General features: G+C 39.5%; 1 protein-coding gene across 1 annotated transcript; it reads right to left on the reverse strand.

Annotated features, from left to right (window-relative positions):
* Positions 1-1812: 1812 nt before the first annotated feature.
* Positions 1813-16057, reverse strand: ftcd (formimidoyltransferase cyclodeaminase). Its single transcript, XM_006636677.3, has 14 exons — positions 15917-16057; positions 15194-15377; positions 14146-14274; positions 13617-13705; positions 12632-12811; positions 11660-11797; positions 10639-10770; positions 9055-9116; positions 8446-8575; positions 6890-7051; positions 5390-5433; positions 3721-3859; positions 2653-2748; positions 1813-2194 (listed from the first exon to the last, which is right to left on the reverse strand). Exons 1-14 carry the CDS (start codon positions 15968-15970, stop codon positions 2108-2110), a joined length of 1626 nt encoding a protein of 541 aa, XP_006636740.2. The 5' UTR covers positions 15971-16057; the 3' UTR covers positions 1813-2107.
* Between the last annotated feature and the right edge of the window lie 1855 nt (positions 16058-17912).

Consider the following 17912-nt stretch of genomic DNA (forward strand, 5'->3'; position numbering starts at 1 on the left):
TTTTGGATACCCTCTAAGGATTATTCTTTTGGATTGTTTGCCTCGGCCACACCTCCCCCGTGCACCAGCGCACCTTGGACACGTCCCCCTGTTTTCAGCCCCGTATTCCTGCATGACGTTTCCCAAGTGTTTCCCCACTTCTTCAGATTGTGTCGTCCGCATAGGGTCCGGAAAGAACTGTTCGTTACAGCTGTAGCCTTCACTATGGAATGGTTTCAGTCATGTGCCATTAAATGATATCTGTTGTTTTTGAACTACTGTTTTTTACAACATGTTGTCAAGTTGAAAGTTCCTAGGCCATTCTGCTCTTATTTATTTCAATCTCCTACATTCAAAGACTCTTACAAAGTATTTTGCTGTTCAGGGGTTGGGTTCACCTTCAACACAATGCAAAGATTTTCCTCACAATGGTACTTTTAAAGTAATCCCTGTGACAGGTCTGTGTTACTCCTACTATTGTGATTATAATTGCATTAGCATGCCAATGTCAACAAGCTAACTCTGGAGTTTTCATTTATGACTGTGTGACAGATAAGTATTAAAGGTCATCAGATGCTTTGTAGTATGGGTTTACTGCTAAATACCCTGTTATCCCAGAATACCGAAAAAATATTCAGGAGTAACGTTTGTGGCACAACAACACAGCTTACTGACTGAAAAAGGAAATGCTCGTCTCCTGGAAACTGGAGTACAGTTTACTGATCACGAGAGGATTTTGCAATAATTGAACTCCTGTCACCAATAACTGAAATTTTAGATGATTTTTACTAAAATGATAGTGAAGATAAAATTGACCCCACACTCAAAACAGCACTTAAACTTTGTTTTATTCTTTTATAAACATTTTCCCAATTATTTTATCTTCTGTTGTATACCAGTCTGGTTGTGGTGTCCTCAAATCACAGACAAATCAGGAAACAGACACTATGAGAATGAGGAAGTGTACTATAAACAGACTTCTGAACCATTCATTTTTGTACAGAATATGTCACAGGCCTGTGTGTAAATGATTCAAATATAAACTCCATGCAACTCTAAAAATAAATCATGAAGCATCTGCAGCTTTCATAGTCTAAAGCTTTTAATTTTTAAAAATGACACAAAAATTCTCATTGTAAAAGGGATTCTTACATACACCTGTAAGTAACATAAATGGAGCGGTTTAAGGGCTATTCCATCAGTTTTTGTGAGGTTAAAATGAATGTGTTTATGTTAAAAGTAGACAATCTGTGATTGTACCTGTGTAATAGATGTTGTTCTATCCCCATTAAAACCTAATTACATTTAAAATCAAGAAAGGGAGAAACTTCTTAACCCAAAAGGTTGTAGGAGTATGGAACAAGCTACATTCTTCTCTAAAGAAATGTCTGGAAGAGATAGATGCATCAGTAAGCTATCAAATTACCAAATGGGCTACATGTGCCGTAAGACCTCCTCTCATTTTTAACCTTTCTTATGTTCTTATTACAGGTGTTCACATGCCTCCACACCCCAATCACCAGTGAATGCCGCTAAACCAAAATCCCTGGGCTCCAATTATACAGACTACAATGCTATCCAACTTTCCAGGGGGGTCATCTTCTGTACCAGGTTGCAACCTGAGCTCTGTTACACAAGGACTGGATAGTTGGGAGCTATTTCCAATTGTGAGGAATGAAAACACATACTGTAGGATAGCATGGGAAGCATTATAATGAAATGCCAAATTGAAAATCATTAAAAGAAGTCTGCAGTGAAATTATCTTATTTGCTGTGACAGATGGAGCTCAGTTTCTTTTCATTCAGCAATGGATGTAGAACCAAGGTGGGATATAAGAGATAAGATCACTTTATTAGCCATATACAATTTCTTGTATTAGGAATTTGTCTTTTCGCATACCCCAGCTTGCTCTCCATGAGACACACAGGCACACAGATGGGGGGTGAGAAAAGCTTGGGATCAGCCATTTATACAGCACCCCTGGAGCAGTTGGGGTTAAGGGCCTTTCTCAGGGGCCCAACAGAGTAAGATTCTTCTGCTGGCCACAGGATTTGAACCAGCAACCTTCCAGCCACAGATCCTTAGCAACAGTGCCACCGCTCTGCCCAGACCCTTTGCATTAGTTCTTCACTCTATTCTCTGGTCAGCAGCCTCTAGGACTGCGCCTGCGCTCTCCCTGGCCTCCAGCAGCAGGGCAGAGGCCCTCTTCTGGGTCTGTGGGAAAGAATCACAGCGGATTAAATGGAGTGCTACCTGAGTCAACACCTACACAGAAAAGGTAGAAAGCAGTAGAAAAACAGTGGGAGTATCCATGTGAAAACGAGAGACGAGGTACTAAAGGAGATGTATAACATTTTGAAACTCTTTCACAGCTGAAAAAAGGAAGTGTAGTGAACAGGTCAAGCCTGTGAAACAGAAACTTGCCAATAAAAGGCAAACACAATTTTCACAACTGGGAGTAACTGCCTTTTAAATATTCTTAACAAGAAATTTAATCTAATGTGAATATTAAAACATGGATTGCTGTGGCTGACTGTATTACAGCCCTTGCTTTGCAGTTTAGCAGTATGTATATACTGTATATAAAATGTGTGCTTCCCTTTGTCATTAGTTAAACACCCTCATATTGTATTTTCCATCAATGCCATGTCTCTCCAAGACCAGGTACTTACCTCATTTTTGAAACTTTCATCTTTGATATCTTTGAGGTTTATCACGACATTATAATATGCTCCAAACACTGCTGTCTCAAGAGCTTTGGCTGCCACCTACCAAAACAGAAAAAAAAAAATCACTATATACAGTACAGTACACATTTCAAATAAAAAGGACTGTCAGCGGACATCTGACATTGTCATCATGCATAGCAACATCTCCATTATCCTGAAACTGATCCTAGATCCCTCAGATATCCAGACATTTCAATTGTGTTTTATTTTTCAAAACCTTTACTGAATTGTTGTTTTCCAACCAAGTGATTGAAATGTTGCATGAGAAGTGACCGTAAAGATTGTGAAATGTCTTTTGGTCTCTAAATTTGTCTCTGAATTTACATTAAATGACTTCTCTCAGCATTGTAGTTTCCTCATTTTTCTACTAAATGTAAACAAGCAGTTGAATATTTATTTGATCATTCAAGCACCTTATTGCTCATAAATTAATCCATTTGCAGAATATAAAATTGTAAATCTTGTTCAGAGAAACTGCACTAAGTTTCTTCCACCTGATTTAGGGTCCGAAGTTTCCCTCTTTGCAAGAACAGATTACCCACAGTTGGTACCAAGCAACGTAGGAAATGTATCTCCTGTCTAATTTATGTATATGTAGAACATTTAATGAAGTAAAGAGCTTGAAGTTTATTGAAAAAAAAGAAAGTAACATGAGAGAGAAAAAATAGGAATGCTGTTTGCAACAATCCCGAGGGGGGCAGTGGGTAAATATGGGTGAGGTGCAGTGATAATTGAGTGATGAAAAATGTGCGATGAGGCTGAAGATGAGCAGGTGAATTTGAATGCCAAGTATAAGCATACTGGTTTGTGGTAACTTCTAATGTCTTCTTTGCTGGTCATTGGATGCAAATGTCTACGAGTTATCAGAAAGGTTCCTAAGTACACAATTTGTTCTGCAGGTTGGAAGTATGAATAACAATAGCTTTACGTGGATGTACTGTATTTTAGTATTTATTGAGTTGCAGTAAATGGGTTTGAAAGGCATTTGCAGCCTTAAACTTTTTCCCCCACCTGAAGGTCTGATTTGCAGGCCAGGTTTCCATAAAGGACCATCTCCTTCAGACTGGGCCACAGCACACTCACTCTCTCTGCTAGAGAAAGGGGGACTCTCACAGCCCTCTTCAGACCTTCCTGCATGGCAGCTTCCCTCCTTCGGACAACACACCATATTCTTTAGAGACTCATATTCCAGCTATCTGAACATGGAAATGATTGTGGTCTATTTCAAGGTCACCAAGATACAGAATTAAAAAAAAGTAGCATTCAAAGGCCTCTTTTGGAACCTATGTGTTAACATTATTCTAAAATGCATGCTGGTAAGCATTGATCAAATAAAATACCAATTGGTCATGTAGAAATTCCAATCACGACTCCAAGAAAGACTGAGTCCTGTCTGATTCATCACAGCTCCCCCTATCAGGTCTGCAACTTATTCTCCTCATTATATCTCAGTAGACTAGCTATTTTTTCTGAACCTTTTTCTTTGTTCCTCGATAATAAGAGACATTCAAGTATCACTAAAGAAAGCAGACAACTATGCTAAGAGAAGCCTAAGGCACTAAGGGCTTACGTTTTTAAACACACCATTTTCACATTTGCCTGCACAGAAATGAACTTTCTATCAGGTGTGGTGTCTAACCCTTGGTATGCTGCCAACAGGAAGGGAGTGCAGCAGCCTTTCCTTTGTCAGACATCGCAGAAGAGGTGGGATCCAGGGAGGAGACGAGCATGGACACACTAAGCCGAAACATTTGACGTGGCAAATCTTTACCTTCTCACTTATTGGATGGATTTGCTTGTCATTTATCAAGATTAAGAACTCAACATCTGTATTTGGTTGTTTTTTAGGTTTTCATAGATAAAGATAGAGCCCTGACTAAATCTCTTCTGAGCTAAATTTCATTAGACTAAGGGCTTAACAGTCTGTGTGATTTTTTTTATCCATTTCTAGATTCCCTCAAGGTTTGCATTAAGTTTTGTTTTTTCAACTGTGTAAATCTCTTACTAAAGGATTTAAAAGCAACTGCATCTTGGACTTGGGGTTTAAGCACCTGCATACAAACGTCATAGCACTTTGCTGGAGCATCCTGGGTAATTATACAATACAAAATAATTTATAAACTTATCAACCATCTTCCCAGAGGCATGAAATATTTAAATCTCAAGATACAAATTCCCTCTGCATTTGTGTAACGAGAAATAGGTAAGAAGTGGGGGGCTGTGGTTAGGGGCTCTGAACGTATGCCTACAATGTTGTGGGGCCAAATCCTGGGTGCAGTACAGTTGTTGTATACCTGAGAAAAGTTAATCTTAGTCATCCAGCTACACCCAGTTATATGAATCAGTACAAATGTATGTTGTGTTGGATGATAAGCATCAGCTAAATTCCTTCATGTTTCAGTAACATTTTACTTTCAAGGTGTGTCTAGAAGTCGATATTGAGGCTAAAGCACAAAATATTTAGCCCAAAAATAATTTCCCTAGTTACTAGACTACAAAGGAATATTGGTGGAAATACAATCTCTTCTTCACCATGCTGGAATTAAGTTGTTTGTATTAATTCAACATAAAGTAAGTTTCCAAACCCTGTTTGGTTTTCTATTTGGCCACTCTGCATATGCAGAAATGGCTCCACTGACCCACAATTTTAATTCCCTTATTATCTCTGCGCATACAGTACCTTTTAATTTCTTCTTCTGTGTTTTTAGGCAGTTTGAGTGCAGTCTGAAAAGAAAGAAGAAAATAGTTTATGTGCACAAATTACAATTTGAACAGAGCTAATGTGACTCTCAGAGTTTCACCAGTGGGTTTTGCATTGATATTGAATTCCCCTTTGGAAAACTGGCATTATTTTGAACATTGAAGCTGGGTGAGCAGTAACTTATGTTTCATTTTTCTGACTTTTAAACATCAAGGTCATGTTTGGAAGAGTTGTTTTGAAACATTTGCTGTTAGATTCTACAGGTCAATAAACCTATCATTTGCTGCAATCTTAGTCCCAGTGTCTTAAACAAATTCATAGCCTCACACCTAACGTTTTCAATTTTAGTTTTTTTGTATAACTGCAAATGTGCAAAAGTGTTTTCTTTTAAACAGGTCACTCAAACTTAATGTCATCTGTTGCATTCCTACAGCATGTACCACAGGGTCATGAGGGATACTTGTAATAATAGTAAAGCATGTGAGAAGTCTGATTCCAACACTTTGATGAAGGTCATTTTCTTCAGAGAAGAAAGATCTTCAAGATTAATTTTGTTTTTCTCACTGTAACTCCAGGTGGAGCTAATACAATGCAAGAGCTTTGTTATGAGAGCAAAGTGTCTCTCAATGGTTGCATGAGAAACACTTGTGAGTCATGGGCATTTTCACACAAAGTATTTTTTTTCCCTAATGTACACATAGAGATTCCTGGACAACAATTACATTCAGGTTGAAGAGGGCTTTCGCAAAAAACAGGAGCAGTTTTAAATAACTTTCTTCTCATTTTGATTTTCTGACATCTATGTGTGCTGATGTACAGTATAAGAACTGGGAGCTACTTGCTGTATATTGGTTAATAGTGTACACACACTATTTTAGGACTTCTTATCTAACCTTAGCGATCCTTTTCTAATAAGATTCCATTTTGGTTTTGGATTGGTTAAATAATTTTGCAATAAAATAAAATGCATGATTTGCTAAAAATGCATTTCTAATATAAAGGTTTTTTTAAAGAAAGTTGTTTTGGGGGAATTTCCCTGAAAAGGAATGCAGTCATCACTGATGCTGGAAGGTCCATGTCTTTGACGTCGTACTGAGACCTAGTATTCAATTAGACTCATGGAGACCCAACCATGACATCCCTTCTTCTGGGATGGTGGGAGCTGCTCTGCATCATTTTTGTGCCACTGCTGATGAGAACTGACAACCTTCCATCACTGCATGGAACACATCCTTTAGTGTCTGTCTGTAATTGTCCGTATTGTTGTGCATAAGTATGACTCTTTGATGCCATTTCTGCTGGAATGCAGTATATGGACTGCTGTAAGAACATTGTGTTACCGGAGTATATGTCTTTTTTTTGTGAAATTTAAAAAAATGTGTTAACTCAACCCTTTCCTGTACTTTCATTCTACAAAAGTGAAATGCATTATTTTTACTTCTGCTCCTACTACAGGGAACAGCAGTCAGACGTGCTCACCATGTAGCTGCTGAAAGCTGTGGAGTCAGCATCAACCATGGCAATGAGCTCGTTCATGGCGTGGTGGAAGGGAGGGATCAGTCTCCTCATGACACCATCCAGTCTCTCAAACTGTCTCTTTCCGTATGTCATCTGTCCCACCATGGACCCCAGCGCTGCTCCCTAGAGACACCAGGCAGACCCACACAATGACACACATGTTCTAGAGCTCTGAGGACTGTTTCAAGAACATTAAATGCAGTATTTGATACAGACAGTACTTGACAACCCTGAATTGTCATGTTAAATACATCCATTGATTTCCTGCACATATTCAGCAATACAATATTAGTACTGAACCATATTGTAGAAGTCATTAGAATGATTGCTGAGATCTGTTAACGAAAAAATTAGTTAGAGCAAACAAAGGTGACTTGTACCAACAGCTGCAACAACAAATGCCCTGCTGCAAGTGTTAAAGGAGGAAAATAAACAGAGTAAGCTATAAACAAGGAAAACACACCATAAACAAGGAAAAAACACTTTAAGCGTCAAGCTGACTCCTGTCACATGTTAAAGCATGAAGTACTGTAGTAGCTTTTGTCTCTTAGTCAATACTGTATTAATGAGCTGGGAAATGCTTGCAGTTTGTCTGTTCTGTGGGGCAGACCCAGCATGCATTGCTGTACTTACTGAGGCTCAATAAAACAGCACAAGATTGTGTCCTACTCCTCTGGTGAAGAATTTCCTACAACAAGTCCATTGCAGGGTACAAACAGACACGCACACACTCACACCAGAGACAATTTTTCCAGAAGCCAGTTAACCCACTAGCATGTTTTTGGACCGTGGGAGGAAACCAGAGTACTAGGCAGAAACCCACACAAACATGGGGAGAACATTCAAACTCCATGCAGATGGTACACCAGCACTTCAAAGCAACAATGCTAACCACTGTGCCAGCCCTAATATTAAGTCCAGATGATAAAACATATTTTAGAGTCATATTAAACATTCGGTTACCCTCCCAGTAATACATTGTGGCGCAAAAAAAAGACCTGATAACATTAATTAGTTCTTAATTTGCTCTTGCTCATTTGCTGATCATACAAAAAAGAGTACGTATATGAAAAGATGACATTTGAATGACACAGCTAGTCATAATGTTAGATTCCCTGGTGTCTCAGGATATTTTTTCTTGTTAGCTCATATGTATCAACACATCAAATGGAAAAAATAGAGGGAGAATGTAAAATGTTATATATGACAGAGGTCATCTTGCCAAGAGCTCAACGGCTGACATACTGTACATCTTTTCTGGGACAGCCATCTCTGTCACTGCCGAGTCCTGGAAATACATGTAGGTATTGATCAATCAATCAAGCAATAAATCAATCAAAAGATGGATCAAATTGTAGCATTAACATTAGGCCCATTAACTAACATGGATGAAGAGCTGAGATGAAGTAAAATCAAAGTTGACATGATTCTCAGGGACCAGTATTTTCCCTTACTAGTATACATTATTACGGTCCAAGCTACTGCATGCTGAGCATGCTGAATTTTCGGAGACATACCATAGCAGCAACCGCAGCCGACACTGAGCCCCCTCCTGGCGCTGCTGTCCTGGCCCCCACACTCCGGATGAACTGCTGAAGAGGCAGAGATACCAGCCGCTCCCCCTGCTCAGCACCCTCCACCATGTACCTGCACAACAGACGCACCGCCGTCTCAGTCCCCAGTCAGTACCAGGCAGCAGAGCACTGCTCAGGCAGTGTGAGGATGTTTGCACTGTGACATTGCGACGGGGACATTATACTGTAAAAAGACACCGTCCTTTGGATGAGACGTAAAACCGAGGTCCTGACTCTCTGTGGTCAATAAAAATCCCAGGGCATTTCTTGAAAAGAGTAGGGGTGTAACCCCAGTGTCATGGCCAAATTTCCTATTGGCCCTTACCAATCATGGCCTCCTAATAATCCCCATCTATGAATTGGCTTAATTACTCTGTTCTCCTCCCCACTAGTAGCTGATGTCTGGTGAACATTCTGGCACACTATGGCTGCCGTCACATGATCCAGGTGGGGCTGCACACTGGTTGTGGTGGAGGGGAGTCCTCTTTGAATGAAGTGTCCAGAAAAGCGCTATGTAAGTGTAAGCAATTATTAATTATTATTATTACTTACTCTATAATTCTCTCTTTTGGAACGAAAGGCCCAAGCGAATCTAATCCCAGGCGACTGACCACCTGAAAAGAAGAGATGTCACTGTTTGAGTTTATGTTATATATGAAAAAGATGAAGGCATGGTATGTCATTTTGTGTAGTCTCATACATGATTATACTACACTGTTACTGAAGAACATTTCTATTGGTATATTGCAGTATTTCATGAAACTGCCTGATGCCATATTTCAAGTTCTTTTAATTTTTTTAATTTCAACTTGCCATGTTTCAAGTTTGTTTAATTTTTAGCCAGTGAGTTGTCATAGTTGCTCCTACAGAAGAGCTGGTTTGTGCACCTGAAGCACCATGGCAACCACCTAAGCCTCCACTCACATCATGCCTGTTAACACATCAGTCGCCGTGACGACATTATCAGTTCGAAAATGTATTCTACTTATGTGCAATTAAACCATTACATACCATTTTACCAACAGGTATTCAAGAACAGTTATGACAGTGCCTCACCTCTCAGTAATAGAGCCTCTACTTGTGTCTTGGCATTCCCTGACATTGTGTTTTGTGTGTATTAGTTTTCTCTGGCTTCAATACTTGTTTTGCATAACTACATGTCTGGATCATCCCTTGCGCTTAGTCTGCACTTTCTTGTTTCCAGCCTGGCCTGCTTTGACTATGCCACTGCCTTTTGTGTTTCACACCGGGCTTACAACTACAACTTCCCTTACATATCACCCTTTGTGCCTTTGACTTGGCTTGTTTGGCTTCAATGCAGGATAGTGTATTTATTTTGCTTTTGGCTGCCTGCTAACAGCCTGCTCAACTTACTGCACCGGCACTACGATCCTTCATCTATGCTACGGATGTCTTCAGCATACCTCTAATTCCCATACACCTCCATTCTCTGCTAGTGACACTCCATTCATACATTCATCTATTTTTTAATGACATTATTCAATACAGGTTCACAGGGAAGCCAGAACCTTTCCTGACAAGTGACAGGTGCAAGGCAGGATGCAATGGACGGGATGCCAGTCCATCACAGGACACACACAGACACAGACATGAGCATGTACAGCACACACTCATACCAGGGCCAGTTTTGCCAGTAGCCAATTAACCTATCTACAAGTTTTTGGACTGTGTGAGAAAACCAGGCACCTGGAGGAAACCCATGTGAACGCTGTACAATCTCCATGCAGACAACACTCCAGGAATTGAATTCAGGGCCCCAGATCTGCAAGGCAGCAATGCTAACTTGCTAGTGGCATTCTTTCCTCAAAAAATAGACATTCCAAACCAATGTTTCATTATAGCATGGAGGCCCTCTGAAGATGTCCTCTTTATGACACAAAGAAAGTTTCCTTTTTTCATTTATGTCGGAATGAGGCTTAAGTCTGTTCCCTGCCCTAATAACAAACCTTTAAAAAGGAATCCATAATTGGTCCCCGCATTAAATCAGGGCATTAAAAACTAAAAGATATAAAAAGCTGAAGAAGCAGTAGCCATTGCTGCACTGTGCCTTTTGTGTGGGCAGGCAGTGAAACAGTGTTTCAGTGCACTTAAAGGTAAGCCTTGTCTTATACTCACCAGTCTCACTTTGTGCTCCTCCTCCAGTATGAAGAGGTTGTCTCTCTCCATGTAGAACTCTGCACAGTCCAGGACAGCTTTCAGTGGGATCAGACCCACGATCTGAGACCCCACAACAGGCAGGTTCAGTTCCTGAGAGGCAGAAGAGGGTTACTGAAAGGAAGATCATTGTAAATGTTCGGGAAAAAAAAGTTTAGAAATCTGTCATTTAAAAAAGTATTTAAGATTGATACTGCATACAGCTCTGGCATTTTGATTTTTGTATTCAAATGGCACAGACAAGGAAACAGAAACCCTCTTTTCTGCAACCAGTGTCTCTAGCATCAGTGCACAACTGTCTTGAGATCATCAGGAGTTAGTAGGCCAAACGTCCGTCAACTCTGTGGCAAGCTGTGACTTCTGTGGCTTGTCTGGCACATGTAAACTTGTAGTGCTATCAGAGCCTCAGTCCCACCTCTCCTGTGTTGTAGTCCGGAGTGATCTCTCTTCTTTGTGGGTATAGGGTGATTCCACATTGGGTCGGCAAGTATTTAACTTCAGTAACCAAAAATTATTAATTTAATTTATACATAAATATAAATCTGTAAAACGGCAGTGTACAGACAGCAAAAAATGTTTTGTGACATTGATCATGAAATTGAAGTTTCTAGTAACACACAGTCACGTTCTAGTAACACACACAAACTGGCCCTGGTATGGGTGTGTTCATGCTCGTGTCTGTGTGTATTACTAGAACTGGTTTACAGTAACCGTAAAAGGCTAAAAAATAATGTCTGTAATGTATAATAATGTTTAATCTTACACTATAAAAATTACAGTGATAATTTGGAAGATTTATACCACACATATCAAGGAGCTATTCTAGAATGGCATGTGCAAGCAGGATGTACAACTTTTCTATACGAAAGGGTGGTTATCTCTTACATTCTAGTCTGTACTTACCTAGTCAAAACAAATGTTTTGTTCTGGATTTTGTATCTGAGAGGTAGAAGTAAACTGAACTGGGGGCAGCATTTCTCACCTCAGCCTCTCGGCAGATCTCTTCGTAGACAGTGTGGAGTGCCGTTTCCTCAAAGTCCAGCAGGTTGGTGGACACCTGGGCAAGGCTGGCCTCATCCAGGTACCATCCTATTCCCTGTACCTTCTTCAGACGTCCTGGCTGGAGTACAAGCACAGACTTCAGCTCAGTGGTGCAGGGAGCACAATGTACTACCCACACTGATTTTCAAATCTACCATCGTACTTTGGTACTAAAACTAATGTAGGTAAAAAAATATATATTTCTCATTTTGTTGTGATAACATTGAATATAAAAGTGCCATGACCCTCACTGGAACAAACACACTTCAAATTAAGGGATTGCTGAATATAATGGCTTAAGCACTACAGCTCAGTCGTTATATATATTGGAATATTTTACTTTTCATTCTTGATACAACAATAACATTAAGAAAATAACATTGCTATTTTCTTCTGATACCTTTCACATACAGACGGGTCTACAAGGTATTTTATAAATGTGTATAGTGTCCTGTGCCCAGGAAACTTATACAGTAGCTATATGACACCTGTAATACCAAGCAAGAAGAATTACAGGTTGATAGTTTTTAGAAGGGGGAACAGTGAAGACAATCCAAATTTCCAATCATAATGCATGTACAAAAGTATACAACTGTTCTTGGAAAAAAACAAATGAAGGTTTTGCAAGAGTATTCCCAGAAGAATTAAAATAAAAACAGTTCAAGTTACTTATGTTGTGCTCTGAATATATTTTCTTTCTAGGCAGCCAAGTTAGTTTGAGCATACCCCATTTGGAAACAGAAAAATGTTCTTAGTTCTTGACTGTGTGGAAATGTGGAAATGTTTCTGAGTCTTTAGATCTGATGAGTTAAAAGTTCTAGACCTCAACAGAGTGCCTATCTTCCTAATTTCTGAGAAACAATCCGATCACTCCTCCCACCTGTGCTGGATTGTCAAGGCAAAGTCTCCTTACCTGATCTTTGGCTCTGCCCTGCTCTCGGATGTCCAGTGCAATGCGGTGAGCCTGCTCCTTTGTGCTCAGCAGGTTGACATTGTAAGCGATGAGGAATTTGCGGGCCCCTGTCACCGTGGCTCCCCATGTGGGGACAAATGTGGATGGACCAAAGTCAGGAGCCCACTCTAGCTTCTTCAGCTGTGGAACGAGATTGAAAAAATAAAAAGGGTAGTTTGGTAAGTGCCCTTGAAGTCTGAGCTGTAACACTGGCCAGCTGGGATTTCCCAGAAGGCAGTGCCCAACTGGCCAAGAGCCGCTGTGCTTGAGTGGGCCAGAGTTCTTCTGGGTAACCTAAACTTGCCACACAACAATGACCTTGATGGTGTAACGGACAGCTGTGTGTTATCAGTTACAACTGCATTACTCCTCCACTTGATCCTAAGTTGACTGTAGGAGAGAGCTCCCACACAGAATAAGGGTAGATAACTCAAATGTGCACATTTCAGAGAAGGAGGTGTGTGTCAACTCCCAGATTTCAAGTACTTTTTGTTATATGGAATAAGTCTTATGTGACTTTTTACATATTGAGCCAAACAATGTAACACAGAAAAAAAACCTTGCACTGAGCACATTCAACAAAAAATAAAAACCTGGTCAAACCTAGTAGATAAAAGACATAAAAAGTATTTTAAAAAGGAGAAGCAGAACTTTCAAATCCATCACCACTTAATTCTTTGAACCCTGCTGTAGTTATCTTGGAAAAGCCACAGTGAGTTTACTGAACAGGGCAAACTGTAGAGAGAATCTGGTAACACTCTAAAAGACTAGGAGACTAGAATTCTAAACCAGAGCTGCGTGTTATAGCAGGACAGATGTGTTTCATTATTAACATACTCTTTGCTTACAAGCACATAAATGTCCTCTGTTAATTGTTTTTATACATGCAGGGACCTAGTTCACATTGTACTATGGTAATACATGTAATATGTTTCTCCAGACTCACCTTTTCAGGCAGGGCCTCATATTCCCCAGCACGGATGGAAGGAAGAGATCTTCGGTTCTCCTTGCGGGCTGCCTCTCCATAGAGGTACACTGAGGGGAGAAATCATATGAGCCTCAACATTCAGTCACAATTCTCCAAGGAAGAGAGTTCTTTTCTATGACATACTGTATTTTGTTTCTAAATCCAGCGATTCGTTTAAATGTGTTGTGGGCATGGGCGAGGATGAGGAGCAGAAGATAGAACAGCATATTGTCAAGGTCACATTGGTTGTCCTTAAGGGGAAGGCAGCATTCGCTTGGTAATTCTGGCATTTATTTTAAGCGAATACTTTCAGATAATGATGACAGGCCACTGACCTTGTGGACTTCATTTACATGTTCTTACCCTGCAAGAAATATTTCAGTATGACATGTATTTATTGCAGAATATAGAGCACAGGCTTTTAAAGCCCTGATGATGCATTAAATCTGTTTCTAGAACTCTTATGAAAGCTTTAGAAACACAAGAGCTGAAGGGCTTGAAGGATTACCAGGCACATGGAGCTCCTCAGCCAGCCTCTCCCCAAAGCGGTTGCCACAGCTCACACATTCCTCCATGGACACGTTCTTCACTGGGATGAATGGACACACATCCAAGGCCCCCATGCGCGGGTGTTCACCTGCAATGGGCCCATGGGAGCACCAGTGAGGAGGATAGGTTGTTGACAAGCAAGAACAGCGGAGAGCATTTACTGCACTTTTCAGTATGTCTTGCTTCCACTACGTTTAACTCCATTCTCCGTCAATGCTCCATTTGTTTAAACACCAAAGGGTTCTTAAGATCAGTTGATTCTTTGAAGATAACACTGTGGTTCTTTAATCTCTACATAAAGGCATTTAATCTGATATGGATCAGTGAGACTTGCTGTGTAGCGTGTACTTAGCTTCAACCAAACTGTCCACAAAACAAACAGACCTGTAACATTGTAATTAATAATGAATAATTCCTTACACTTATATAGAGCTTTTTTTGGACACACCACCCAAAGTGCTTTACAGGTAATGGGGACTCCCCTCCACCACCACCAGTGTGCAGCCCCACCTGGATGAAGTGACAGCAGCCAGAGTGTACCAGTACGCTCACCCACACCAGCTATCAGTGGGGGAGGAGAGCAGAGTGATGAAGCCATAGATGTGGATTATTAGAAGGCCATAATTGGTAAAGGCCAATGGGAAATTTAGCCAGGGCACTAGGGTAACACTACTACTTTTTTCAAGATTTTTAATGACCACAGAGAGTCAGGACCTCGGTTTTATGTCTCATCTGAAGGATGGCGCCATTTTACAGTATAGTGTTCCCGTCACTATACTGGGGTCTTAGGACCCACACAGACCGCAGGGTCAGTGCCCCCTGCTGGTCCCACTACAACCTATTCCTGCACAGACCTTAGCTTTCCCAGGAGGTCTCCCATCCAGGTACTGGCCAGGCTCACACCTTCTTAGGTTCAGTGGGTTGCAGGGTGATGTAGCTACTGACTATACTGTATATTGTGAGGCATATGTGAGCAATCCTAATAAACCATTAGCTGGCAGGCTCACCTGAGTGCCTGGTCATGTCAATGAGCTGGAATGCTATTCTGGCAGCACTGAGTGCCCCCTCCACCACAGCCTGGGGGGACCCCACAAAGGTGTAGACTGTGCGGTTAGTGGAGGGCCCAGGGTCCACATCCAGGAGGCTGCAACCCTCTGTGCTGGAAATAGCATTGGCGATGGCATCGATAACCTGCAAACAGACCCACTCACTGACCTTTTTTTATCTTTACAGTAATCACATTTCTACTAATCTAATTCATAAGACAGAAACTACAAAGTAATAGGAAGATGCTAACACACTGAGATGTTGGTGTAAATGATAAATATTTATCATATTTATAAAATGTGTAAAGTTCTTTGCATCTGTGCTTCACTACATGTATTCTATATAAACTAATCTCTCCTTAGGACAGCAATATGTTTTTAAAATGTGCTTATGTGCTACGGTATAAGTATAGTATGTGCTGTTTGAATTACAAATGGAGAATTGTACATTGTGAATTCTGGGTTTTTTCATGTGGAAAAGACCCATGAACAAGAAAATGATTGATTATCAAAGATAACAGCTACAGTAGCAATTTAAGTGTTTTTTAAAGTTTTTTATTGGTCAGACTTTGAGTTAAGAAAGTATTGCCTAGAAGCCTAATTCACATCACTTCTAAGTGACGCAGATTTAAAGATTAGTGTAATTAAACAACATAAAATAAAGGACATTTGTATACACCCTACCTCTTTATTTCTTCCTTCTGAGAAGTTGGGTACGCACTCCACTAGTTTGGCCATTTGCTGCCGAAATTAAGAAACCGTGAGCAAAGACTCCAGAGGTCTGCAGCAGTCCAGCAATACACACGTCTGACTTTCCTCTCTAGACGGAGCTTTTAAGGGCTAAAGTCCTAATGCTGATTGTGAGAATCATTAACTTGCTCCACTGTCTTGAAATAAGTCTGTCAACCATTGTGCTGTCTGTTCTAAATATTTGTAAGGTCCATGCATCTGAAGTGTCCCTTATACACCAGCTGAAAGGTATAAATCTATATTCTGCACTTTGACTGCTTTGCAGAGCAAAACATATACTGTATATAAATGAAATAGCACTGAAGAAAAGAAAGATATAGCTAAGAGTTTATCCAAATCCCAAAATAAATATGGTTTATAATTCAGCAGATCCATTATTTAGAATACTTGTGTGCTTATACTGTATGTATACTGTAGTTTACATTAAAAAATGTGTCCTGAGTTTAAAGGTTGAGTTTAAAATTCCAAAAAGAAAAGAGGCTCCACAGCCAGAACTATAGGTTCTGCCATATCACACTTCCATGCTGCAGTGATCAGTAGTTATTTTTGTATTTTGATTAAAATGCCTCTCAGCAGATTATCATTTAGTCTGACCTTACAAAAAATATCTAAACTATGAAAAATTAATCTTATCTTTTATTTTCCTGTTTTTACAGGTGATATATATATACTATAACATTTTCCAATACACAGCAAAGAACTTGAAGAATATAGTCTTGTCATAACACCCGACACCTGGGAACATTTAGATCAATTAAATCTACCACACCATTAATACATATTTTTTCTTTTCTTTGCAGTCATGTAGCTAGACTTGGGTTCTTCTAATCGGGTGAGCAATGTTAAATGAGCAGGATAAACTCACACAATATGTACTTTAAATATAATTTAAAAATGTTTCTATTGCAAAACCAGTTTAAAATAAGACAATGTTATGTCTCCTTTTCCAAAATAAAACAAGTTAAAAGCTGATGCACACATTTCTTCTAATGCCATTACTGCAGCACAACAAGTGGTAATTAAAACATTTTAAACTCAAAAACAAAACTCACCCAAAATCACCAATGGCCTAAAGGAAAGAGGAAGCAGAGAGAGAAATGCTTTTTAATAAATTGGACTATTTTTTGTATTTCACAGATTTGTTTTGCTATGGATTTATAGTTTCAAGTTTGACTTTTTTTTCTTTCTGTCTCACTTAGTCTTAAATCTTTCTATAAACACTTTATTTTCAATCCCTTAACTTTCTTCTATACAGTGTTAAAATGCAGAAAGTACATGTAAAATGATGGAACATATTAACTCCGTCAAGACACATGTGGGAATGAGTCAGATGCATTAAAGATGCATTTTCATTCCCAGAAACTCATCTCAATGGCAAAAACAATAGCAATAGTTGAAATAAGTACTATATGCATTTTGAATTTTCTAAATATATTTAAAAATATTACTTGAGCAATCCTGCATTAGAACATATGCTGTGAACTTAACATTTATCTGCATATATCAATAAAGAAAACTAGAGAAGTTTCAGTTTTATCTCTGGGGAAATAATACAAAAAAGCCCATCAAAGATTGGGAATTTTATCCCCATTGTTGTCATTGTTGTTGTCAGAGATACATGTAAGGTACGTCTGATTTCAAAAAAGAAAATTATTTTTTTAACTGATTTGCTACAGATGTTATGTCACACTTCATGGCACTTCAAATTTTTTGTTATTATTGATGCTTTTCAAAACGTGCATTTATGTTTAGAGAGAATGACACAAGACTTGGTTAAAAAACAGGACATGTCCAGCACAGTTGTCAGTAAAAAATCTCTTTAGCCAAGGTTTAGAAAAATATTCTCCCTTGTGATGACCACTGGGACAGCCTGCCTAGAAGTTATTAATAGGTGATTTGTTAAAAGAAACCTGAGCTGCATAATACTCCA

Source organism: Lepisosteus oculatus, chromosome 12 (assembly GCF_040954835.1).
Source record: "Lepisosteus oculatus isolate fLepOcu1 chromosome 12, fLepOcu1.hap2, whole genome shotgun sequence".
NCBI lineage: Eukaryota > Metazoa > Chordata > Actinopteri > Semionotiformes > Lepisosteidae > Lepisosteus > Lepisosteus oculatus.

Coding starts and splice junctions, on each gene's coding strand:
- ftcd (XM_006636677.3), bottom strand. CDS start 15,970: ATGGCCAAACTAGTGGAGTGCGTACCCAACTTCTCAGAAGGAAGAAAT. Junction 15,378..15,916: donor CAGAAGGAAGAAATAAAGAG/GTAGGGTGTATA, acceptor GTCTGTTTGCAG/GTTATCGATGCCATCGCCAA. Junction 7,052..8,445: donor CGGCTGCGGTTGCTGCTATG/GTATGTCTCCGA, acceptor TGGTGTCTCTAG/GGAGCAGCGCTGGGGTCCAT.